The following is a 26,869-nucleotide window of genomic DNA, read 5'->3' as shown; positions in this document are numbered from 1 at the left end:
GCTCATCTCTCTTCAAAAATGTGTAAAATATTTTGATTTTTCACATAGAATTGAGAAAAATATTTCAGAAACTTAATAAACTTTCAATGATGTCAACATACTTACCATCTGCATTTTTAAAACTTTTAAAAGTTTATGGGTGTCTGACTGGTTAAGAGAGCTTGTAACTCTTGATCTCAGGGTTGTGAGTCTGAGCAGCACGCTGGGTATAGAAATTACTTAAAACAATAAAAATAGGGGTACCTGTGTGGCTCAGCTAATTAAATGTCTGACTCTTGATTTCAGCTCAGGTCATGATCTCAGAGTCGTGAATCAAGCCCCCTCAGGCTCACACCTGGGCAAGGACCCTGCTTAAGATTCTCTCTCTGCCCCTCCCTCCTTGCTCACTTGCTCTTTCTAAAACAAACACAATTTTTTTTAAAGTTTCAACTTATGGGGTGTCTGGGTGACTCGGTTAAGCATCTGACTTTGGCTCAGGTCATGATCCCAGGATCTGATAGAGTCCTACATCAGGCTCTTGGCTCAGTGGGGAGTCTGCTTCTCCCTCTACTCCTCCCCCCACCCCGCCCCACTTGTGATGGCTCTTTTACACACTCTCTCAAATAAAATCTTTTTTTAAAAAGTTTCAATTGATGGCTCATGTTTAGTTTTTAAGAAGACTTTAAACTTATAAATATATTCAGAACCATCATTATTTGACTGTCATATGCATTTCCTTAGATAAATCTCAATGGTCATTTAAAATACAATCTCTGTTCTAATAAAACTACTACCTTCCTTCAACTCCCCCCCAAAAAACCCTCTAAATGAAAAATACAAATGTAACTAGTTTGTCAGAGCAAGAAATGATATTTTGTAAGAAGGCTGCCTTTCAGAATATTTATTAAACAATATCTGTCTGCCTGATTATATGTGGTCTGTTTACAGCTAGAATCTTTTAATATAGTTCCTCTCCTACAGCAGCAACCAATACAGAGCTCAGGCCAAAATAATTATCAATAGTACTAACCAAAAGACTGGCTATCTTATGAGACTACACTACAAAGGTAAGTTGTTGAAACTTTTACATGCTTTTCAATTCAAAATGAAGATAAAAAGATAAACAGTAGAAAATACAGGTCCAAAATATACATTCAAGAATACATGCTTTGTATATATAAAACATACTTCTGAAATCTGAATCCTTTATTTCTATGAATTTCCACTGGAAAACAGGTAATTTGGTCTTCGGGGAAAAAAAATTACTCTCAAAAGTAAAGAATGGTTGCTCTAAGAACTATGAAACTAATAATATTCAGAGTTGATATCCAAAAGGAATGCACAGTTGTCAATCCACCTACCAATTCAAATTTCCAAAAATAATTCAAGTTCCAGGAACTTCAGAAGAAGAGAACAAATGGGAGAAGACCATGATTCCTCAGCTTTCCAAGATACACATGCTGTTGATGCCATGGGTTGACAATGTGGATAGTTCTCCTCTTCCTTCAAATTCTTACAATAGATGCTAAATGTTTTCTACCCCATGTCCTCACACAATTAAAGTCCACGTACTAAGTCTCTTTTAAGGGATCCCTGGGTGGCGCAGCGGTTTGGCGCCTGCCTTTGGCCCAGGGCGTGATCCTGGAGACCCGGGATCGAATCCCACATCGGGCTCCCGGTGCATGGAGCCTGCTTCTCCCTCTGCCTGTGTCTCTGCCTCTCTCTCTCTCTCTCTCTCTCTCTCTCTCTGTGACTATCATAAATAAATAAAGAAAAAAAAATAAGTCTCTTTTAAAAGGCAGAATTTGGAGGACAGGAACTGAGGTTCATTCCTTCTCAAACCATTACATACATGGTTCATCAATATCTCAGTCTTAAAACTTACCAGAAGACCATCTCACCAATACTAAATTTTAATTTCTTAAACTGGTATGTATAAAACCAAAAACCATTCTGGCCTAAGAGTTCACCTCTAATTCAATACAGATTAGTACTGGAATATTGAATTCCCACCGCCGGCTCCATAAATCTGCCTTACCAAATATCCCACGGCTGCTATACTTCACGAGCTTACCTGATCCCAACTTACACCCAGCGTAAGGTCCTTATCTTTGAGATTGGGAAGTTCTCTCTACCAGGAATGGTGATAAAACAAATTTATCTGACCGATTATTACCCAGTTTCCTTCATCTTATTCCCTTTGCCCCGATTTATTCTGCAAACATTACGATCTTATTATGAGCTGATCCATACTAACACTGGAGATACAAATACATTTTCTCTGCTCTTAAGGGATCACAGTCCAGTGAAGGAGACAAATACAGAGACAAATTATTTCTACAAAGTGTGGGAAATTCTATAAAAAAACTGTAAAAATTCTACAAGAACACAAAGAAGTGAGGAAAAGTTTCACAAGATAGTTAACATCTGAAATGAGTCTTAAGGAATAGTAAGGTAGAATGGTGCATATATGTGTTTTAGTTGAGATGATGAAAATACAGATTGGTGAAAGCTGAAAGGTAAAGTTAGTATCTGATGACAGCCAAACTGGACTAAAAGTATATTGCAACAAATAACTTAGGATATCAACTAGAGCTCCTTTTCTCTTCTACTCTTACAAATTAATTTTAACCACAAATTTACAAGAATGATCTTATACAAACAACCACCACAAATTTACAAGAGTGATCTTATACAAACAACACATACAAACAGGATTTGGTACACAAAATTACTACTACATGGTTGGAAGCAGGAAAAAGCATTTTGAAGACGATCAGGAAAATTCAATATAATCAGACTGATTGCCTGCAGTGAAAGGCAGTAACTTTGTTACATAAAAGCAGTCTACAATGTTGTAGATACAGAGGAAAGGACACCAAATTAAAATTCAAGAGACCTGGATTCAAGTCTCACATTAGCTGTGCCCTAATTACAAAAACAAACAAACAAACTTTTTATGTAATTCCTAAACTGCCTACCTCACTCAAGGGGCTATTAAAAGCAAATAAAATGAGTCTGAAAGTGCTTTCAAACAACAGAAATGCTATACAAATAACATATTACCTTCATTAAGGTTGTACTTGTTATACTGGAAATGAATTTAAAAACCTGTACTACTAACATAAACCCTACCATACTAAATTTGTGATAAAGAGCTTTTTACCCGTTCTACAGATCGTGCTCTCTTCTTTGGCCGAGTAGGCAGCGCATCTTCCTTCGGATTGGTGTCTATTGCCCAGTAGGACCCCTAAAGGTAAAGACAGAAATCACATTAACAGTATATTACAGCAACCCCATACCATTAAAAATGGATTTTTATAATCCTCTGCTCCAAAAGCAAACATTCTGCAGATACAACAGTGGAAAAGTAGCATAAGAAGATAAACTAGCTTCGAGAAAAGTAAAGTTATATGAAGAAAAAACAGTCCATTTACAACTAGATTATTGCAGGAGAAAAAAATCGTAATCTGAAGTATCAAGGTCTGAGAACTTCTGGCACAGCCAAAGTGCAGTGCAATGAACACACTTTTAAAATATATTCGGATTCTTAATTGGACACAAATATGGTTAACTACAACATATGACATTCAAGTCTAATAGAGTTTTATGTATAAAGAGACTACACTCTGGGACCTCACAAATCCAAATGGTAAGTTAAACAACTTATAAGGACAAACTGCCTCAACACATTTTATATAATAAACGCATCCTGGGAAGCAATGGTCTGTACATAAATCTTTTATTGCTTATTCTATCACAACTTTTTAAATATTTATCCTCTCTTAGAAACAACTTTTTATACTACTCATTTGAAAATACATATTTAGCACCTACTGTGTTCTAGGCACTCAGAAACTGTGATTCCTTTAAAAAAATATTTGAAAAGTATACCATTTGCACATTATTTTTTTTTTAAGATTTTATTTTATTTATGAGAGAGAGAGAGAGAGAAAGAGAGAGAGAGAGAGGCAGGCACAGAGACACAGGCAGAGGGAGAAGCAGGCTCCATGCAGGAAGCCCGATGTAGGACTTGATCCTGGGACTCCAGGGTCATGCCCTGGGCCGAAGGCAGGCACCAAACTGCTGAGCCACCCAGGGATCCCAGCATTTGCACATTATTATACAGATGAAGAAACCAAAGCTCAAAAAAAGAAATGGGTCTGTTCAACCAAGGGTATTGAGAACCAGGACCAGAATCAAGGTCTTAACTTCCTTTCTTGCTCAGTTACTTGTTTACACACACACACACACACACACACACACACACACACACTCACTCTTAAGGGAGGAGGGCAAGGAATAAAGGAGAGAGTAAGAAAAGGAAAGAAGGGAGAGATGCATTTTAGCTTCCCAGGCTCCTTTTACAGGCAGTATTTGACAATGAGGGGAAATAAAGCGCTCACCTACCAATCCTCAAACTTTGTGTCCAACATCAATTAGCTGCTTAAAGTTTTTTAAGCATACCATGTCCTTTCACACAGCTCTGCCTGCCCTACATGCTGATCTCACGGCCTATAATATCTACCCTACCACCGACAACCTCACATTCTACCTTCAAAATTTAGCTCAGATCTTATCTAAAGGAATCCTTCCTCTGATCCTCCTACTACCCTTAAAAACTCATGACTCTCTTCCTCTGTAAGATCTCCATACCATTTAGACAACTGATTGCAATTAACATTTATAAACTTATTTATAGGTTTATATCCTTTCCGGGCTGAGTTCCTGACGGTGGAAACTCATTTCTATGTCTACTGTGCCAGGCACAATGTCAGACAATAGTAAGTACTCAATAAACACTTGCTGAAATGGGAAGAAAAGCATGTGAACAAACTGTGTCAACAATTTTAAGAGTACAGGGCATCATACTATGCCTTCCCAGATCCTAGCGTAAACTGGTACCTGAACTTAGCACTCATCACCCAGCCATTACCAGAAGATTTCTTCCATATCTTTTCAAAGTAATCACTGCAGTTTCAGCTAATGAGTCTACCAGACCTGACATAAGCCTGCTAACAACCATGTAATAAAATGTACATGTTACAGAAATTAAGCACCAAAAATGAAAATGATTTTAAGTTCAGCTAGCAAGTTTCCAAATAAACAAAGGAGGAAAAAAGTTTTATACTCAGTTGTTACATAAGTTGATAAATAAAGCGGGAAGAAAAATACCAATGCTCATCGGACAATAGTTTAAAATCCACTATTCATGGAAATGACAAATTACCAGTGTTTAGTATTGTTTTTCATGGGATTTATGTATTAACCTGGGGAAACCACTCAGTGTCCATACACCAGACTGACTTATTGTTAAACATTTTAATAAAACCATAAAAAATATACTTCCACACAAAATATGATTGGCTATAATTTATCACAAATATATCAAAAAAATTGTTCATAATCTGAACTATTCAGGATATACTAAAAAACCCTAAATGCCCAAATGCAAACACAAACATTGAAATTATTCACAAAAGAAACTGTACAATCTGGACACCTGCTTAGCTCAGTTGGTTGAGCATTTGCCTTTGGCTCAGGTCATGATCCCAGAGTGTCAGACAGAGCCCCACACTGGACTGACTCCCTGCTTGGCAGGGAGTACTCTTCTCCCTTCTCCCTCTGTCCCTGTTCGTGTGCTCTCTCTCACTCACTGTCTCTCAAATAAAATCTTTAAAAGAAAGAGAAAAAGAAATTGTAAAATCCTCCACCTTAAGTAGCTCTTACTAACCCACTGTCTGAATTTCATCTGTGAAATCACAGGTTTGCATTAAATAACCTCAACATCTCCCTTCACAGATCAAAACCACAAGATACCACTTCACACCCATTAGAAGGCCTATTAGGAAAAAAAAGACAAAAAACAGAAAACAGCAAGTGTTGACAAGGATGTGGACACCCTGGACCCCTTACACATCACTAACGGAATGTAAAATGGTGCAGCCACGGTGGAAAATAAGTGGCAGCTCATCAAAAAATTAATATGATCCATCAAGTCTACTTCTAGGTAGATACCTAAAAGAACCAAAAGCAAGGACCTGAACAGATATTTGTATCCTCATGTTCATAGTAGTATTATTCATAATACCTAAAATGTAAAGCAATTCAAAGGTCCATCAATAGATGGATAAATAAAATGTGATATATTTTTTTTTCAATGGGAAATTATTCAGTCTTTAAAAGGAAAGAAATTCTGGGGCACCTGAGTGTCTCAATAGGGAAAACGCCCAACTCTTGGTTTCAGCTCAAGTCATGATTTCATGTGTTGTGAGATCAAGCCCCATGTGGAGCTCTGCACTCAGAGAGGAGTCTGCTTGAAGATTCTCCCCCTCTGCCTCTCCTAATTGACTCTCTAAATCCTTTGATTCTCTAAAATAAGTCTTTTAAATAGATAAAAAGAAAGTCTGATATATGTATGCTGTAACATGAGTGAACCATGAAGACATCATGCATGCTAAGTGAAGTAAGTCAATCACAAAGAGAGAAATATTGTATAATTTCACTTAAAATAGACAAAGCCACAGACACAGACAGTAGAATGGTGGCTGCCATTAGGTGGGGGATGAGAAGATGAGGAATTACCACTTAATGGTTATAGTTTCAGTTTGGAAAGATGAAAATGTTTTAGAGATGGATGGTGGTGATGATTGTATAACAATGGTAGTATATTTAATTCCACTGTACTATATATACTTAAAAAATAGTTAAAATGGGGCAGCCCCGGTGGCGCAGCAGTTTAGCGCCGCCTGCAGCCCAGGGCGTGATCCGGGAGACCCTGGATCGAGTCCCACGTCAGGCTCTCGGCATGGAGCCTGCTTGTCCCTCTGCCTGTGTCTCTGCCTGTGTGTCTCTATGAATAAATAAATAAAATCTTTAAAAAAAAATTAAAAAGGTTAAATGGTAAATTTTATGTTCTGCCAAGCCACACAAAGGTTACCTTTGTTCTTCCTTATTAAATATTTCTCACAGAAACTGAACTGCCCAGATACAGGCTATCAACAAACACATTCCACTCAATTTCTTCTCAGAGTAAGGCCTGCACTCAGCAAGTTGCACTCTAGACCCATGTGTGACAAGAAGGAAACAACAGTTTTTTTCATGTGGTTTTATTTTTAAAAACAACTTTAATGGAGCATGTATTCTTTTAAATAAAGCACACCTATTTTAAGTATACAGTTCAAGGAGTTCTGGCAAATGTACACATTCATGCAACACCAAAAGCAAGATACAGAACATTCCCATCACCCTAAAAGGCACCTTTGTGTGGCTTGGCAAGCAATTCTCTTTCCTTTGCCCCCACCTCCATCCCATACAACCAATGACCTGTTTTCTAATATAAATTAGTTTTGCCTTTTCTAAAATTTCACATAAATGAAATTAGCCTGTCAAACTGTTTTCAATGCCCACTAGCAATATATGAGGTCAGCTGCTCTATGTCCTTGCCCACACTTGGCATTTTAAGTCTTTTACAATTATAACCCATCTAGTGAATATTATAATTGTACCTCACTGATTTTCATGTTATTTCCCTAATAAACGATAGTAGGCAGCATCTTTGCATGTGCTTGCCATCCATTTTTCATCCAAATTTTGCCCATATTTTATTTGGGTTTTAAGACTGGATTATTTGCATTATAAGAGTTTTTAAAATGCTTTTTGATTAACAAAAGATATAATATATTCTATCTAATATTTTCTCCCAGTCCGTGGTTGTCTCCTCGTTTTTGAAACAGCATCATCTAAGGAACAAAAATCTCAAGTTCAAAAGTCCAATTTACCGGGGCACCTGGGTGGCTCAGCCTTTGGCTCAGGTCCCAATCCCAGGGTCCAGGGATCAAATCCCACATCAGGCTCCCTGTAGGGAGCCTGCTTCTCCCTCTGCTTATCGCTCTGCCTCCCTGTGTCTCTCACGAATAAATAAAATCTTAAAAATAAAAAAGTCCAATTTATCAATTTTCATTTTGTGGTTTGCACTGATTGTTTCTTTTAAAAAAATATACTTGGTTACTAAAACATACAAATATTTGCACCCATGTCTTTTTTTTTTTTTTTTTTTTAAATAAAGATATCTATCTATTTGAAAGAGTGAGCAAGAGAGCACTGAAACAGTGGCAGAGGGAATGGGAGCAGCAGACTTTCCCGCTGAGCAGAGAGCCTGGAGTAAGTAAGGTTCAATCTCAGGACCCTGGGATCATGACCTGAGTGGAAGGCAGATGTCCAACTGACTGAGCCACCCAGGCACCCCTATTTTCACCCATGTTTTCATCTACATGTTTCATAAGATAATTTTAACCTTTATGTTAAGGTCTCTGATCCACTGAGGGTTAACTCTCTGTATGAGGCAAGGATCAATATAAATTTTCCTTCCACCCACACCACTCCTTGGAAAGACTACATCCTTTTCCCACTGAATTACATTGGCACCTCTATCAAAAATCAGCTGAATATATACATGGGTCTATTTCTGAATTCTATCCTGTTCCACTGATCTACATGTCTATCCTTATACCAATACCTCTGTGTCTTAATTATTGTAGCTGTACAAAAAATCTTGAAATCCGGCACTGCAAGTCCTAAAGTTCCCATTTTTCCAAAATTGTTTTTGCCTATTCTAGGTCCTTCGCATTTCCACATAACTATGAGAACCAGTTTGTCAGTTTAAGAAAAAAAAATTCCATTAGGATTTTTATTGGGATTGCATAAACTCTATAAACCAATGGGGGAAAGACTGACATCTAACAAGTCCTCTATTCCACAAACTCATAAACATGTTATAGCTCTCCATTTACCTAGGTTTTCTTTTATTCCTCTTGATAATGTTTTACAGGGTTTAGTGAACAGGTCTGCATTTATTTTGTTAAAATGTATCCCTAAAGTATTTCATGATTTTACAGGCTACTATAAACGGAATTGCTTTTGTTAACTTGCCGTTGTTCCTTGGTAATCTAAAAAAATACTGACCTTGTATCTTGTGACTTTGCTAAATTCACTTAATAGTTCTAGCAGTTTTTCCATAGCTTCTTTACATATGCAATAATGTTGCTTGCAAATAAAGACACTTTCACTTAGTATTTTACAATTTGGATGTCTTTTTCTTGCCTTACTCCACTGGCTTGGACTTTTTTTTTAAGATTTTATTTATTTATTCATGAGAGACACAGAGAGAGAGACAGAGAGGCAGAGACACAGGCAGAGGGAGAAGCAGGCTCCATGCAGGGAGCCCGATGTGGGACTCGATCCCAGGTCTCCAGGATCACGCCCTGGACTGAAGGCAGGCACTAAACTGTTGAAGCCACCCAGGCTGCCCACTGGCTCGGACTTCTAATAGAATGTTGCATAACAGTGAACGCAAACATCCTTGTTTGTTCTCAATCTCAGAAGGAAAGCATTCAGTTTCTTATCATTAAATATGATATAAATTGTAAATTTTTGATAGATGCCTTCTTAATCAAATTAAGGAAATTCCTTTTTATTCCTAGTTTGCTGAATGAGTGTCAAAATTTTTTTCTACATTTGAGATATGATTTTTCTGTTTTCTTCTAATATGTAGTGAGTTTTATGTATTAATTGGCTTTCTAATTTTAACCTGCAACACATCCCTGGGACAAATTCCACTTGATCATGACATATTCTCCTTTTTATATATCAATGAATTTAATTCGCTAATATTTTGTGAAGATTTTGGGTCTGTGTTCACAAAGGATATTGGTCTGTAGTTTTATTTCTTTGCCTGACTTTGGTATCACAGTAATGCTAAACTCATGAAATGAGTTGTAAACTGCTCCTTCACTCACTATTTTTTTTTTAAAGTTTCTGGAAGATTGGCATTGGTTTTTCCTTAAATATTTTAGCTTCTGGTTTCATTGCTTTTATTTGTTCATTTTCCATTTTCTTGATTTCTAATTTTCCTGTTTCCTTCCACTTACTTTTCGAATTTGCTCTTATTTTTCTACCTTCTTAAGGTAAACTTGCATAACTGATTTCACACCCTCCTGATTTTTCTAATTTAAAGCTATAAACTTCTTCCTTAACACTGCACTGGCTGCATGTCACAAATTTTTTTTTTTTATTCTGCTCTCATTATCATTCGTTCAAAATACTTCTAACATTCTTATAATTTTTTTTCTTTAACCCAGAGGTACTTTAGAAATGTACCATTTCATTTCTAGACATTTGCGGTTTTTTAAATATATTTTTGTTACAGATTTCTAATTTAATTCTACCAGTCAGAAAACATACTCTAAAATTTCACCCCTTAGTAATCTACTAAAACTTGTTTTCTGGCCCAGCCTATGGTCTATCTTGGTGAATATTTACTGTGCCTTTGAAAAGAATATACTGCCTTTTTTTTTTTTTCAAGATTTTTATTTATTCATGAGACGGAGAGAGAGAGGGAGAGAGAGAGAGAGGGAGGGAGAGGGAGAGGGAGAGAGGGAGAGAGGGAGAGAGGGGGAGAGAGAGAGAGAGAGAGAGAGAGAGAGAGAGGGAGGGAGAGACATAGGCAGAGACACAGGCAGAGGGAGAAACTGGCTCCCCATAGGGATCCCGATGTGGGATTCTAACCTGAGGCTCCAGGATCACACCCTGGGCAGAAGACAGGTGTTAAACAGCTGAGCCACCCAGGCTTCCTTCCCTAGAATCTGCTTTTGATGAATATAGTATTTAGAGCCTTAAATACTTTGTCTAATTGTTCTATTATTTGCTGAGAGAAATATGTTAAAATATCTTCCTATAATTGTGGATTTGTCTGTTTCCCTTTTTAGTTCTGTTTTTTTGTTTTGTTTTCTCTTTTTAGTTCTGACAGGTTTTTTGTTTTTGTTTTTGGAAGCTCTAGCTTGTTGTTTTATCCAAGATATTATCTTTAAGTAATCTCCAACCAGTGCAGGGCTTGAACTCACAACCTAGAGAGTAAGAGCCCACGCTCCATCGATGGACCCAGCCAGGAGCCCCAAGCAGCTGTTTTTTGGGGCACACACATTTATAATTCTTATATATTCCTGATGCAGAGGTCTTATTTTCTGCTACCTATATAATATGCTGTTAGGGTCACTCAATGACATCCATTTAGTTATAGTTCTTTTCAGCTCTACATTCTTCATTGGTTCTTTTCATAGTTTCCATCTTTGTAATGAAATTCCCTATCTGTTCACTCATTCATTATTTGAATATACATTATTTTTATTCTTTCAACATGTTTATAGTATCTGTTTTGAAATTTGTGTCTACTAAATCCATATTCTGGGCCACTTGTTTACCTGATTCAGGAGCTGAGATAACTCCCAACACTTTCCGGTGCCATACTGACACCAGTCTCTTTCAGGCTATGAATTTTTCCCTGAATAATGAATGCATCATGCTGGATTCCAAAATAAGTACTATAATATTTAGAAGGTCAGCTGAGATAACTCCCAACACTTTCCGGTGCCATACTGACACCAGTCTCTTTTAGGCTATGAATTTTTCCCTGAATAATGAATGCATCATGCTGGATTCCAAAATAAGTACTATAATATTTAGAAGGTCATATGATATCCTGAAGAGAACATCTATCAATCCACATATGTGGATTTAAACCCCAGATGTGGTTCAAGAATTTTGAACAAGATGGCAAACCTTTGATCTACTTTTCTCTTATCTATTTCATAGAGTTATCATGACAATTAGCCCAAAGTATATACTAGGAAAACTAGTTATTACTATTTAACTATGAACAAGAAGTGTCCATGGGACAGAGAAGTTAGGTCATTTTAGAAATAACTTCTAGGATAAATAACAAGGAGAGTGGGAAACAAATTTATGAGATTTTTAATACAAATTTAAGTATAGTAAACCCAGATTTCCTTTATTTTTTTTTTTAAGATTTTATTTATTTATTATGAGACACACAGAGAGATAGGCAGGAACATAGACAGAGGGAGAAGCAGGCTTCCCATAGGGAGCCTGATGTGGGACTTGATCCCAGAACCCCGGGATTATGCCCTGAGACAAAGGCAGACACTTAACCACTGGGCCACCCAAGTGTCCCTAAATCCAGATTTTCTGTAACATATAATAATATATTTATTATATCCAAGTTTTTCTGGTTTTGGAAAAATATATACCAAAATAGTCCTGAATATAACTAATTGTTCATCAACTGTCGTGCATAAAACTAAAACATCTACCCAAAAATACTCATTCCAAATTTCCAATCTCTATATATACGCTCTACTTTTTATTACTTCTGGTTCTTTAACTTATATTTTACTATCAAAAGGCAATACTGATTTCAGATTTCAAATATATTGAATAGATTTAACATATTATTACTTCTGGTTGTTCTTATATTTTCAAAATGCAGTACTTTTGAGATTTTTGATGGCCCAGGATTTTGGTGAAGGATAGCCATCTGTCCCAAAATTACAAAAAGCATTCTATTTGGTTTATAAACACCAAAAAGATTGAGAACTCTAACATTTTTTCCTGTATCATATATTTCCTCCCAAGCACTTTTGTATACACATCTAACTTCAGGATTTGTCCTCTTACGAATTATCCGAGTTTTGGTGCAGAAATACCATAAAAGATGAAAAATCTGTCACATTGCTTTATAGAAAAAAAACAGGATGATTTTGATTCTAGTCACAAAATACAACATGAAGATTTTCTTGTTGAATGACTAAAGGGATGAGAATATTACATTATGTTTTTGTCCTCAGAAATATATCAATAACTCAGTATCTTTTGAGTTTGGGAAGATATATCTAAGATATTATTAGATGGTGATTATAAACATGACAATTAGAGTCTGAAGTGTTGCTCTCTTTGTATTCATTTTTTTCATTCTACAGATAAAAATAAACCATCCTCTTTTGTCAATTTTCATCTTTGTCCTTACAAAAAAAAAAAAAAAAACCCTAACTCTCACAATATATATTCAATAAAAGTTAAAAGGGGGAAAAAAATAAACTTAAAATGGCACCTATAGACTTTTATTATACATTCTTGAAAGTGGGCAACTCAATAAGAAAACTGAAGTATAACTGATGATTTCATTATTACATCATCCTTCTAGGTCATTCAATCATTCTTTTGTATTCTTCTGATTTTAATGTTTGGGCATATGGATAAAAACTGATGGGCAATGATGAAATAATAAAGGTGATGTAACCATTTCAAGATTTAGGAAAATTAAGATCAATAAAATTCTACAGAGACACCTGGGTAACTGAGTGGTTGAGCGCCTGCCTTCAGCCCAGGGCATGATCCCAGTCCTGGGATGGAGTCCGCCATTGGGCTCCTCGCAGGGATCCTGTTTTTCCCTCTGCCCATGTTTCTGCCTGTCTCTCATGAATAAATAAATAAAATCATAAATAAATAAATAAATCTATAATGCATGTTATATTTATAAAAGAATCACATGGTAATTGCAAGATAGCATAAGTTCTATTCTTTAGAACCTAAAAAAAGGTTTTATTTGCAAGAGAGAGCACAAATGTGGGGGCGGAGTGGTGGTGGTGGGCAGAGGGAGGGAGAGAAGCAGATCCCCTACTGAGCAGGAAGCCTGAAGTGGGGCTGGATCCCAGAACCCCAGGATCATGACTTGAGCTGAGGGCAGATGCCCAATGGACTGAACCACCCAGGTGCCCCTCTTTTTAAAAAATACATAAATTTCCTATTTGTTCTTCAGAAGATTTCTAAGAAAGAATAAAAGTCATAAAATAATCATCTTTACAAATTAAAATTGCTCAAAACAGATACCTGAAAACTGAATTGGGTCCAATGGACCCTGATGATATACAAAGGGTTAAATATATACGAAACATTTCCTCCTCTAGTATTTGATCACATATAGTTTTGCACTAATCAGTTAGTACTTTTTCTCATCTCCTACAATTTCTAAGGTAGAAGCATAAAAATATTTGGCAAATCTTACATTTTAAGGGCTGAAAAGGACCTATTACAACTATTACAACTTTCATTTGATTGCCAAAGAGACTTGTGCCTACAAAAGTTAAATGATTCTAAAAATTTATCTTTTCTTTTTTAAAAAAGACTTTGAGAGAGAGCACACGCTTGTGCACACACACACACAAGCAAGGGGAGGGAGAGAGAAAAGCAGATTCCCACTGAGCTCAAAGCCTGACCTGGGGTTTGATCTCTCACACAACCCTTAAATCATAACCCGAGCTGAAATCAAGAGTGGATGCTCAGTGTACTGAGCCACCACCGGGGTGCCCCTCATCTTTTTTCATTTAACATTTGTTTTATTCCTACATGCACAAGAAAAAACAAATTAATAATAACAGTCAAAATATATTTAGTGAAGCTTAATATCAGAAAGTAAATGTAAGAACAAGCCATACCTGTACAAAACCTAAATATTTATCTAATCCACTACTGGGAAAATGACACATGCTGAATCACCCAAACTGGATAAACTTCTCAAACTATGGGCAGATATCAGAAAGGTAAACAACCTTTCTGTTAATGACAGTTCATGAAGGGTTGATCATGTGCTAGTCACAATGCTAGCACTAGGAATATAATACAGAGAAAGTCTCAGTCCTCATCTGTGGTGAAAGGGACAGAAAAGATACCTGGGTAATTAACTCTCACCACTTTCATGTCCCTGTTCAAAAGTCACTTTCTCAATAGGCTTAGCTTGCTTATTACTCTTTTGAAAATGGCAATCCACACTGAATCCACTTTATCCTACATATTTTTCTACAGCATTTTAAAAAAGATTTTATTTACTTATTTGAGGGGGAGAATAAGAGAGAGCATGAGCACAGAGGAAGAAGAAGACTCCCTATTGAGCAGAGAGAATGACGGAGGATTCAAACCCAGGACCCTGAAATGATGACCTATGCAGACGCTTAACCAACTGAGCCAGCCAGGTGCCATCTACAGCACCTTTATTATCTAACATTCTATATCATTCTATATAATTTATGTATTTGTTTATTGTTACTCTCCCATAAGGCTGTAAGTTCCTCACGGGCATGGATTTTTTGTCTGTTCTGTTTCCTTACGTATTCAAAATACCTAAAATAATGACTAGCACACAGCAGGCAAATAAATAATCAGCAAGTGCTAAATGAGACAACTGGGCTACATCTCGGGATGATCAAAAGCTCATATGTGGAAGAAGGAAAAGGGAATAAAAACAATTTTAGGCAGAGAAAAGAGCTCAATTAGCATTTTTAACCTGGCATTCATGAACTCTCAGTCTATGCACAGGATTCAGGGACTTCATGAAACTGGGTAAGGAGAAAACACAAACTCGGCATTTTCTTCCATTATGAATGTAAGAAACAAACAAACAATATTAGAAATACCTAAAAATCAGTTTAATTCCTGTCACATTAATAGTTTTTATTTCAAAATGTCAGTCATTACTACTCATTACTCATTTCTACTTGTTATTTAATGCTATATTCCAAAAATAACAATGTGCTACCACATTCAATTTCATTATTTAATGTTTCTAAGGGAGCATATAGATTACTGTATCATAAATGTTATAATATTTTTATAACTATTTTAATGTAACTGTTTATCTTTTCAATCCTGTATTCTAGTTTAAGCATTTAAAAATACTCTGAGAGGGGGTTCCAAGACTTCAAAAGAACTGCCAAATGAAGCCATGAAATAAACTGTAGAGAGAATTCTGGTACTAAAGTCAAAGATCTATGAGAGAGAATAAGAAAGAATCTGTTCATTTGACTAGGTTAAAATAATCATAAGACATAGTAAGAGAGGGGTCCAGACAGCTGAGTTCTTTTTTTAATTTTTCTTTTGCTCCATTTGAATACTATTTATTTCCTTCAATATTTATGTGGCATGTTGATTTTAAGTTTTCTTGTAATTACTAATTCATAAACACCAAAATTTCATTTAAAATGTATTATATTAACCCATCCAAAATTCTAAGTCTTAATAGTCTTTAAAGTACTTACTTTTTAAATTCTCCATAAGCTGTCACAACAGGCAACACTAAAAAGTTATGCTAATATACAATTTATACTCACTGTTTTATATAGTGAAAGCTTTACACAGTAAAGACTAGCCAACAACTTCAAGAAATCTTTATCTCTAGGGGCACCTGGGTGGCTCAGTGGTTAAGTGTCTGCCTTTGGCTCAGGTTGTGATCCTGGGGTCCTGGGATTGAGTCCCGCATCAGGCTCCCCGTAGGGAGCCTGCTTCTCCCTCTGCCTGTGTCTCTGCCTCTCTGTCTCTCATGAATAAATAAATAAAATCTTAAAAAAAAAAATCTTTATCTCTAAATCTAATATACTGTATGAAATTCTGTTTATAAGTGATTTTCCTACCAGAAATTTTACCAGACCAGAAATTTTAATGGTAGTGATCTTATTTATCCTTAGATCTCCAGAGCCAAACAATAACTAGCAAAAGCTGTAACTTAATAAGTGACTGCCAAACTTAACTCCAAAAAATGTCTTATTTGTAAAATAATTAAAACATTCAGAACATCCCGGAGCTAAACAGGGCTTATTACATTCTGTAGCTCTACTTGCTTTTATATATACCCAGCATTTTACTCAAGTTAAGAGGAATAAAAGATGCTCACAGACTGAAAGATTTAATATTGTTAAGATGGCAATATGCCCCAAAGTGATCTCTAATTCAACACAATCTGTATCAAAATTGCAGTCAGTTTATTTGCAGAAACTGACAAACTGATCCAAAAATAAATAGGTATGTGACCCAAAACAGGCAAAACAATCTTGGGGAAAAGAAACAAAGTTGGGAAGATTCATATCTCCTAATTTTATGACTTACTATGAAACTACAGTAATTTGAATTAAGAGTCTAGGAAAAAAAATAAATGTATTTTATGGTCAAATGGTTTTCCAAAGAATGAGATAAAGCAACAGGGAAAGAATAGTCTTTTCAACAAATGGTCCTGGGAAAACTGGGTATCAACATGCAAAAGCATGAATTTGGGCCTCTTACCATCATGCATAAAAATTATTCCAAAATGGATCAGAGATCTAAATGTAAGGGCTAAAACTATAAAACTCTAGGGAAAGAAGTGAAAATCCTCATGATTTTGGATTGACTTCTTAGATATGACACCAAAAGTATAAGCAACCAAAGAAAAATTGATAAATTTATCAACAGACACTATCAAGAAAGTGAAAACACAGCCTGCACAATGGAAGGAAATCCACAAAACATATAATACAGTATTTGTATCTAAAATATATAATGAACATGTAAAATTCACTAATAAAAAGACATCCTGTTTTAAAAATAGCCAAAGGACCTAAAGAGACATTTCTCCAAAAGAGATACACAAATAGCAAATACACACATGAAAAAACAAGCATTATCGTGTCCCATTATAGAGCAATGCAAATCAAACTTGTCACAGAATGAGATACCACTTCACACCCACTGGGATGGCTATAATTTAAAAGATGTGATAAAAAGGGTTGGGGGTCCCCGGGTGGTGCAGCGGTTTGGCGCCTGCCTTTGGCCCAGGGCCCGATCCAGGAGACCCTGGATCGATTCCCACGTCGGGTTCCTGGTGTATGGAGCCTGCTTCTCCCTCTGCCTGTGTCTCTGCCTCTCTCTCTCTCTCTGTGACTATCATAAATAAATAAAAATTTAAAAAAATAAATAAATAAATAAATAAATAAATAAATAAATAAATAAATAAATAAATAAAAAAAAAGGGTTGGTAAGGGTACGAAAAAACTAGAAGCCTCATAATTGTGAGAATATAAAATAGTGTAGCTCCTATGGAAAATTTTGTATGGCAGTTCCTCAAAAGATTAAACATATGATCCCAGCAATTCCACTCCTACAAAAATGAAAATATTATACAAAAGCTTGTACAAAACTGATCACAACAGAATTTTCATAATAGCCAAAATAGAAACAACCCAAATGTCCATCAACTGATGAACAGATAAATAATTGTGATATATCCATACGGTGGAGTATCATTCAGTCACAAAAAATGGATGAAATACTGATACATGCTACAACATAGGTAGCCCTGAAAAACTTAGGCTAACTGAAAGAAGACACAAAAGGCCAAAAATTACATGACTCCATTTATACAAAATGTCCAAAATAAATCCATAGAAATGGAGAATGAAGTGGGAATGACTATTAATGAGGACAAGGTTTCTTTTGGGGTGATAAAGTAAAAATGTCCTGAAATTAGATAGTGGTGATGGTCCCACAACTTTGCAAATATGCTAAAAACCATTGAATCATATGATGTTTTTAAAGGGTGAATTTTATGGTATGTGAATTTTAAAAATACTTTAATTAAGGAAAACAGGAGTCATGGAGCTCTGATTTAATACAGTGGTATGCCCAACACAGTCAAATGCCACTTTTCACAAAACAAAGTCAGTGGTATTGCCCAAAAAGAACTCAACTCCCTTGATTTGTAGCTGTTTCCTGGCTTTCCTTTGGACCATGTCAATCTTTGATAAATATTCTAAACAGTCATTAATGTCAGAAAAAGCCAAGTAGTTCATCCACTTTAAGAATTCCAGATTCTCTCGGATTCAAAGTATAAGTGAATTAGTGTAAAATGGAATAAATAGTCTTGACCCTGCCTTTCTGACCAAAAGAGTAAAAAAGATGCAAAGTGACAATTTCTAAACATCTAAAAGCCAGCCTTAATTGAAAATAGCTAAAGAATTAATGTATAATTAGAAAAGTTTCCTTAAGAAGAACCCAACACTGGGGGACCTGAGTGATTCAGTCAGCTAAATGTCCAACTCTTAATTTTTGGCTCAGGTCAATCTCAGGGCTGTGTGATTAAGCCCCACTACTAGGCTCTGCATCAGTGGAGAATCTGCTTGAGATTCTTTCCCTCTGCCCCTCCCCCTGCTCAAATACACTCTCAATCTCTCTTTCCAAAAGTAAGTAAATCTTAAAAACAAAACAAAACAAAACATAAAACCAGCTACTTCTTAACTAGGAAAAGACAAACATCATTCTTACAATAAATGTTTAAGCATCTATTATGTACAGATACTATGCTAGGTGCTATGGGGATATGAAGATGTCAAAGACCCAATCTTTATTTTTTTTAAGTTTTATTTAAAGCAATCTCCACACCCAATGTGGGGCTTGAACTCATAACCCTGAAATCAAAAGTCACATGCTCCTCCAACTGAGCCAGCCAGATGCCCCTCAAAAATCCAATCTTGGTCAACAAAAAAACACAACAGATTAGAACAGGTCAAAACACAGATGCCTACATCATTTAAGAACTATAAAAGTTGTACACTCAAAAGGTTATGGTCATAAAAAGAAAAGAGGTGAAAACAGGGAAAAAGAAAGAAAAAAAAGGTGAAACAGAGAAAAAGAACTGTTACTGTCTTTCAGAGTAATGTTGACATTTGAACTGACCACCAAAGGATGAATAAGATGGAAAGAAAGACTATCTTAAATAGTCTAAGATATAATATTTGAGATATGAAGATATCCTCAAAAATAAGAAGATATAAAACTGCGTCATAAATGCAAGAAAAATAATGCAGTACAACTTAAATATACAGTTTAGGGCATGAAGCTGCGGGCTAGAAATGAAAATGTGGCAAGAGAGACAGGTTTGTGGTTCTGTTTATCATACCTAAAAAAGGCAACACTAAAGAAGATCGAGCAAAGGGAAAGAGAAATTAGAGGAAAGAGACCAGTTAGAGATGACAAGTAATCTAACTTGTCTTAATTAAAATCAACTTATTTCTTAAAAATCTCACTTCTTCTAATAACTTTGTTTTAGATGTAAAAACACAGGATCTCAAAACATCAGTGATGATATAAGGAATCAGATGAAAGAGTGAATTAGGTTTGGGGCACTTGGGTGGCTCAGTCAGTTGAGCATTTGCCTTTGGCTCAGGTCATGATCCCAGGGTCCTTAGCAGGGAGCCTGCTTCTTCCTCTCACTTCTCCTCTCCCCATCCCACTCATTCTCATGCTCTCTTTCTCATGCTCACATTCTCAATAAATAAATAAAATCTTAAAAAAAAAAAAAAATGAAGGGCACCTAGGTGGCTCAGTGGTTGAGCATCTGCCTTTGGCTCAGGTCCTGATCCCAGGGTCCTGGGATCGAGTTCCGTGCATCAGGCTTCCTGCGGGGAACCTGCTTCTCCCTCTGCCTATGTGCCTGCCTCTCTCTGTGTGTCTCTCATCAATAAATAAATGAAATTTTTAAAAAATTAAAAATTAAAATTAAATAATGTTCATGAGCTTCCAAAACCTTATATGGATCAGGGACAATACTATATACCTTATTATACATCCTAACGTTCCAGCATCAGAGCACTTTGTTGAACTCATTTCACCAATTATCTCTTAATATACAGAAAAAAAGACCAATGGAAATTCTACAAATAAAAAATCCAATAGATGGAATAAAAAGTTCATCTCGTGCTTAATGACAAGACAGAGTGAAAGAGAAATCCTGGAGACAGATCAGTAAAAATTACCTAATATGAAGGGGAAAAAAAAAAAAAAGACAAGAGAAAATAAAGCCTCAATGACCTGTGAAACAATGTCAAACAGTCTATATTTTAAATGGACACTAAAAAGAGAAAATGAAGCCCTAATGTTTTTTAAAAGAACTAATGACCAAAATATCCCAAATTTGGATGAAAGCCTCTTCTGTAGATCCTAGAAGATTAGCAAATCCCAAGCAGAATGAATACAAGGAAAACTACACTGAGGTACAAACACCTTCAATCTAAAAATTGAGAGAAAAATCTTGAAAACCAAAAGAGACAAGGATTAAGAGGCACATTACAGTAGTCCTCCTAATCTACTGGACATACATTCTAAGACCCCACAGTGGATGCCTGAAACTGTGAATAGTATCAAACCTTATACATACTATTTTTTTCCTTTGATACCTTTGATACCTTTGATAAAGCTTAATTTAAAAGGCATGGGGTGCCTGGGTGGCTCAGTCATTAAGCATCTGGCTTTGGCTCATATCATGATTACAGGGTTCCTGGATCAAGCCCTGCATCGAGCTCCCTGCTCAGTGAGGAGTCTGTTTCTCCCTCTCCCTCCGACTCATGCTTGCTCCTCCTCTCCCTCTCCCAAATAAATAAAATCTTTTAAAAAAGAAAAAAAATAGGTTTAATAAGAGTTAATGACTAATAATAAAACAGAACAATTGTAACATACTATAAAAAATTATACGAAAAAGAAAAAAAAAAATTATACGAATGTGGTCTCTCTCAAAATATCTTATTGTACTCACCCTTCTTCCTGTAATGATGTGAGATGATAAAAACGCTTGTGAGATCATAAAATGCCTATGTGATGAAATGAAGTGAGGTAAATGACGTAAGCATTGTGACACAATATGAGACTATTATGACTGACCTTCTGACAGTATGTTAGAAGGAGGATCATCTGCTTTGCAACCACAGTTGACCACTGGTAACTGAAACTGCTGAAAATAAATCCACAGATAAGACAGGTTCTACTCTAAGGCAGGGGAGAGACACAACAGGACACACCACCACATATAAATGACAGCTGACTTTTCACCAGAAATAATGGAGGCCAAGGAAAAGAACATCTTCAAAATTCTGAAAGGTAGGGAAAACCCTGCAAACTCAAGATTCCACATCCAGAAAAAGTACTCAAGAGGAGGAAATAAAGACCTTTTCAGATAAATAAGAGCCAACAAAATTTGTTGCCTGCAGACCTACACTATAAGAAATGCCAAAGAAAACATCCTTTAGGGGCTAAAGGAAAAAGAGATCAGTCTGAAATTTGGATTTATAGAAAAGAACACTGGAAGGTAAATAATTAGGAAAACACTTTCTCCAACATAATTTCCTTAAAACGCAACTGTCTAAAGCAAATAAAACAATCCTAAAGTGAGATTTGTGATACAAGTAGAAGATATGACAACAGCACAAAGAAAGGGATGCACAGATAAATAAAACTGTACTGTTGTAAGATTACTAGATTTGTGAAATGGGTGGGAAAAGGTAAGCAGTAGGAAGTATGAAATAGGAAGTGAAAAGGTTTATTTACTTCTAAACTTTTAATATTACATATTAAGCTCTAGCATGACTACTAAAAATAAAAGGAGCACAGCTAAGAAGTCAAAAGAGAAAAAAGAAGAGAGTACTTTAAACTATTTGAGGGGGACACCTGGGTGGCTCAGCGGTTGAGTGTCTGCCTTTGGCCAGGGTGTGATCCTGTAGACGCAGGATCCAGTCCCATGTCAGGCTCCCTGCATGGAGCCTGCTTCTCTCTCTGCCTACGTCTCTGCTTATGTCTCTGCTTCTCTGCGTCTCTCATGAATAAATAAAAATCTTTATTAAATAAACAAACAAACAAACAATTTGAGGGATGCCTGGGTGGCTCAGAGGTTGAGCGTCTGCCTTTGGCTCAGGGTGTAATCCTAGAGTCCCGGGATCAAGTACCACATCGGGCTCCTTGCGTGGAGCCTGTTTCTCCCTCTGCCTGGGTCTCTGCCTCTCTCTCTCTCTGTGTCTCTCATGAATAAATTAAAAATAATAAACTATTTGATTAATCCCAAAACTTGCAGAAATGAAGCAACAAAGAAACAAAAGAAAAACAAATTGTAATCATATGAACAATCATTTTAAATATGGACTAAGCACCCTAAGAAGGCAGAAACTGTTAGATTGAATTTAAAAAGCATGAGCCAATGGCTATATACTGTTTATAAAATACAAGAGCATATATAGACTAAAAGCAAAATACTAGAAGATATATGCTGTGAAGCTACTTAAGAAAGCTGTAGTGGCTATATTAGAAGAAAAAAGTAAGTTTTAAAGAATATTTTAAGAGTATTTCATAAATATAAAAACAAACAGGAAGATTAAACATCACACACAAATATTAATTTTATTTAAGTTTTTTTTATTTATTTATTCATGAGAGAGAGACAGAGACAGGCAGAGGCAGAGGCAGAGGCAGAGGCAGAGGGAGAGGGAGAGGGAGAGGGAGAGGGAGAGGGAGAGGGAGAGGGAGAGGGAGAGGGAGAGGGAGAGGGAGAGGGAGAGGGAGAGGGAGACGTAGGCTCCATGCAGGGAGCCCGACGTGGGACTCAATCCCGGGTTTCCAGGATCACACCTGGGCCGAAGGTGGTGCTAAACCGCTGAGCCACCCGGGCTGCCCCAAATATTAATTTTAAATGAGTCACAGACCTAAATGTGAAATTTAAAACTATAAAATCTGTGGCACCTGGCTGGCTCAGTCAGTAGATCATGCAACTCTTGATCTTAGGGTCCAGAGTTCAAGTCCCAAAATGGACACAGAGATTACTTTAAAATATTATTTTTAATAATAAATAAAATTATAAGATCTACAGAAGAAATCATTGGAGAAACATCATTATGACCTTGGTTGATTTCTTGGACAGGACACAAAAGTCACTAAAAATTGGTAAATTAGACTTCATCAAAATCCAAAATGTCTACTCTTTTTAAGACACCATTTTATCAAAACCACAATGAGATACCACCTCACAACAGTCAGAATGGCTAAAATTAACAACTCAGGAAACAAGAGATGCTGGTGAGGATACAGAGAAAGGGGAACCTTCTTACACTTATGGGAATGCAAACTGGTCCAGTCACTCTGGAAGACAGAATGGAGGTTCCTCAAAAAGTTAAAATAAAACTACTCTACAACCCAGCAACTGCACTACTAGATATTTACCCAAAGGATATAAACAGTGATTTGATGGGGTACATGCAGCCCAATGTTTATAGCAGCAATGGAGCCAAAATATGGAAAGAGCCCAGATGTCCAACAACAGATGCATGGATAAAGATAATGTGATATATATATACATATATATATAATGTATATTACCTATATGTTACATTTATATATTACATATATTATATATATGTATACTGGAATATTAATCAGCCATCAGAAAGAATGAAATCTTGCCACTTGCAATGACGTGGATGGAACTAAAGGGTATTTTGCTAAGCAAATTAAGTCAGAGAAAGACAAATACCATATGATTTCACTCATCTGTATAATGTAAGAAACAAAACAGATGAACTAAGGGAAAGAAAATTAAAATAAGATGAAACCTGACAAGGAGACAAACCATAACAGACGCTGAACTCTAGGAAACAAACTGAGTGTTGCTGGAGGGAAGGGATAATTGGGGGATGGGCACTAAGGAGGGCCTGTGAATACTGAGCACCCACTGGCTGTTACATGCAACTGATGAATCACTAAATTCTACTTCTGAAACTAAAAAAAAAAAAAAAAAAAAAAACCAGAATACCTATTAATAGAAATCATTACATTCAGCAACAAAGATATAAAAATATGAAAGACACTATTATAATAAGAAAAAGGCAAACTAGTCTGAAAAAATATTTATATAGAATAAATCTAGGAAAAAACATATCCAGAACATATTTTTGAAAAACCTACAGAGCGCATGGATGGCTTGGTCAGTTTAAATGTCAGACTTTTTGACTTTGGCTCAGGTCATGATCTCAGGGTCATGAGATCGAGCCACATAGGTTCCACACTGAATGTTGAGCCTGCTTAAGATTCTCTCCCTCTCCCTCAACCCCGCTCTCGCTCTGCTCTCTCTCACACTCTCTAAAAAAAAAAAAAAAGCAAGCCTGTTGGGTTCATTAAAATAAAAAAAAAATTACAACTCAATAATGACAACCAAATTTTAAAAAGAAAAAAGGCCAAAAGACTTTAAAAGAAACTCCAGAAAAGAGGATATACATATGACCAGTAAGTACATTTCCATGTACTTACTCAATGCTCAATGTGGAAAATTCTATATTAAAACACAATGAGATACCACTCTATGTCCACTAAAATGACTTAGTCAAAGATAGATACATGATACCACCTGTTGACCAGGATGTAGAGCAACTGGAATTCTCATGCACTGCTACTGGAAATTTAAAATACACAACTACTCTGGGAAAAGATTTGGCAGTTTCTTATAAAGTTAATCTCCCACCTACCCTTTGACACAGTAAACACTATGTTAGAGAAATGAAGGTATATATGTATGAGAATTTCTTAGTAGCTTGTTCCTAATAGTCCCAAAATGAAAACAACCCAAATGTCCGCCAACAAATCAATGAATAAATGGAATACTACTTAGCAATAATAAAAAACAAACAACTGACATGTGCAATAGCATCACAGACATCCTGCTGAAAGAAGTCAGACACAAACAGAGGGTACAGGTAATCCAAGAACATGCTTGGGGGCACTAACAGCCCCCCACCTCTGGTTAAAAATCCACATGTTACCTTTGAGTCCCGCAAACCTTAACTACTAATAGCCTACTGTTGACCAGAAGCCTGACTGATTAACAATTAACACATACTTTCTTTTATATGTATTATTACCTGTATTCTTACAATAGAGTAAGCTAGAGGAAAAAAGTGTTTAAAAAAATTATAAAATACATTTAAAGTACTGTATTTATTGAAAAATTCCATGTATAAGTGCACCTGTGCAGTAGAAACCTTGTATTCAAGGGTCAATTGTACGCTGAATGATTCCATTTATGTGAAGTTACATTATGTGAGTTTTACACAAACTAACCTACTATGGAAAACTCTACTGTGGACTTAAATATCACAATCTGAAACTGGGGTTTGTTGTAAAGATTGAGATAATACCTATAAAATAACTCCCTAATCTGTAATGCAGTATACAAATGTAGACATTAATTCGTATCAACAATTCTGGTACAGCACACTAATGTTCTCCTGAAGGAGAGACTCCAACAGCCTACCTAGTGTGCAAAACCCCAAAGATCACAAATTAGAACTGTATAGCTTTGGGGATGCCTGGGTAGCTCAGCGGTTGAGCATCTGCCTTTGGCTCAGGGCGTGATCCCAGGGGTCCAGGCTGGAGTCCCACATCGGACTCCTTTCAGGGAGCCTGCTGCTCCCCGTGCCTGTGTCTCTGCCTATGTGTGTGTCACTCATGAATAAATAAAATCTTAAAAAAAAAAAAAAGAACTGTACAGCTTTGAACACACCTTCTAAAAACAAATCAACTGCCAACTTCGAGATATCCTAAAATATGGTGCCTCTATCTGTCTTATCTGGCTCTGTTAGAAGAGCATGCAACTCCTGATCTTGGGGTCATGAATTCAAGCCCCATGTTGGGTGTTGAGATTACTGAAGAACAATACTAACAATTAAAAAAGATTATATATATCCATCCTAAAACAAAGATGGATTTTAGAGGGGGGAAAAATAGCACCCAATTGATTTTAGAGGGGGAAGAAAGTGGCACCCAATTAAAAACCAGGTAGGAATCCTAAACTGAAGTGATCAAACAATACTGATAATTCATCAATTTCAGGAAAATTAAGGTAATCAAAATCTAGAAAATGCATCAAAAATTAAAATGTGCCAAAGACCAACAATGGACTTAAATACCTTTAACTTCATCATTACAAAATATTTATCACTTAAAATAAAGTACAATTATCCTAATAATTTATTTCTGATTGAAATTTTATGTCAATAAGAAGTACCCTGCTCTATCACACATTAATTTGACCTTTCTTTAACAGCCTTCAGATTAAAAGCAGCCTAATAAAAATGCCATTATCTGGTACACTTTGCTAACTCAGTTGCTGGAGCATGTAATTTTTTTTTTTAAGATTTTATTTGATTCATTCATTCATTCATTCATGAAAGACACATAGAGGGAGACAGAGAGAGGCAGAGACACAGGCAGAATGAGAAGCAGGCTCCATGCAGGGAGCCCGACCTGGGACTCAATCCCGGGTCTCCTGGATCATGCCGTGAGCTAAAGGTGGTGTTAAACCGCTGAGCTACCCAGGCTGCCCAAGCATGTGTTTTTTAATCTCAGGGTTGTAATTTGAGCCCCACGT

The 26,869-nt window shown here is 36.2% G+C and overlaps 1 protein-coding gene across 5 annotated transcripts in view; it reads right to left on the bottom strand.

Moving 5' to 3' along the window:
* Positions 1-26,869, bottom strand: part of FOXJ3 (forkhead box J3) — a 141,841-nt gene that overhangs the window by 50,212 nt on the left and 64,760 nt on the right. For all 5 annotated transcript variants that reach the window (XM_038557690.1, XM_038557691.1, XM_038557694.1 and 2 more), the window contains one exon: positions 3,146-3,229. In XM_038557690.1, coding sequence (XP_038413618.1) covers positions 3,146-3,229 — 84 coding nt within the window. The remainder of the gene's footprint in view (positions 1-3,145; positions 3,230-26,869) is intronic.

Source organism: Canis lupus, chromosome 15 (assembly GCF_011100685.1).
Source record: "Canis lupus familiaris isolate Mischka breed German Shepherd chromosome 15, alternate assembly UU_Cfam_GSD_1.0, whole genome shotgun sequence".
In the NCBI taxonomy this organism is placed as follows: Eukaryota; Metazoa; Chordata; class Mammalia; order Carnivora; family Canidae; genus Canis; species Canis lupus.
The sequence above is the reverse complement of the archived record's forward strand: the minus strand, read 5'-3'. Positions and strand labels throughout refer to the sequence as shown.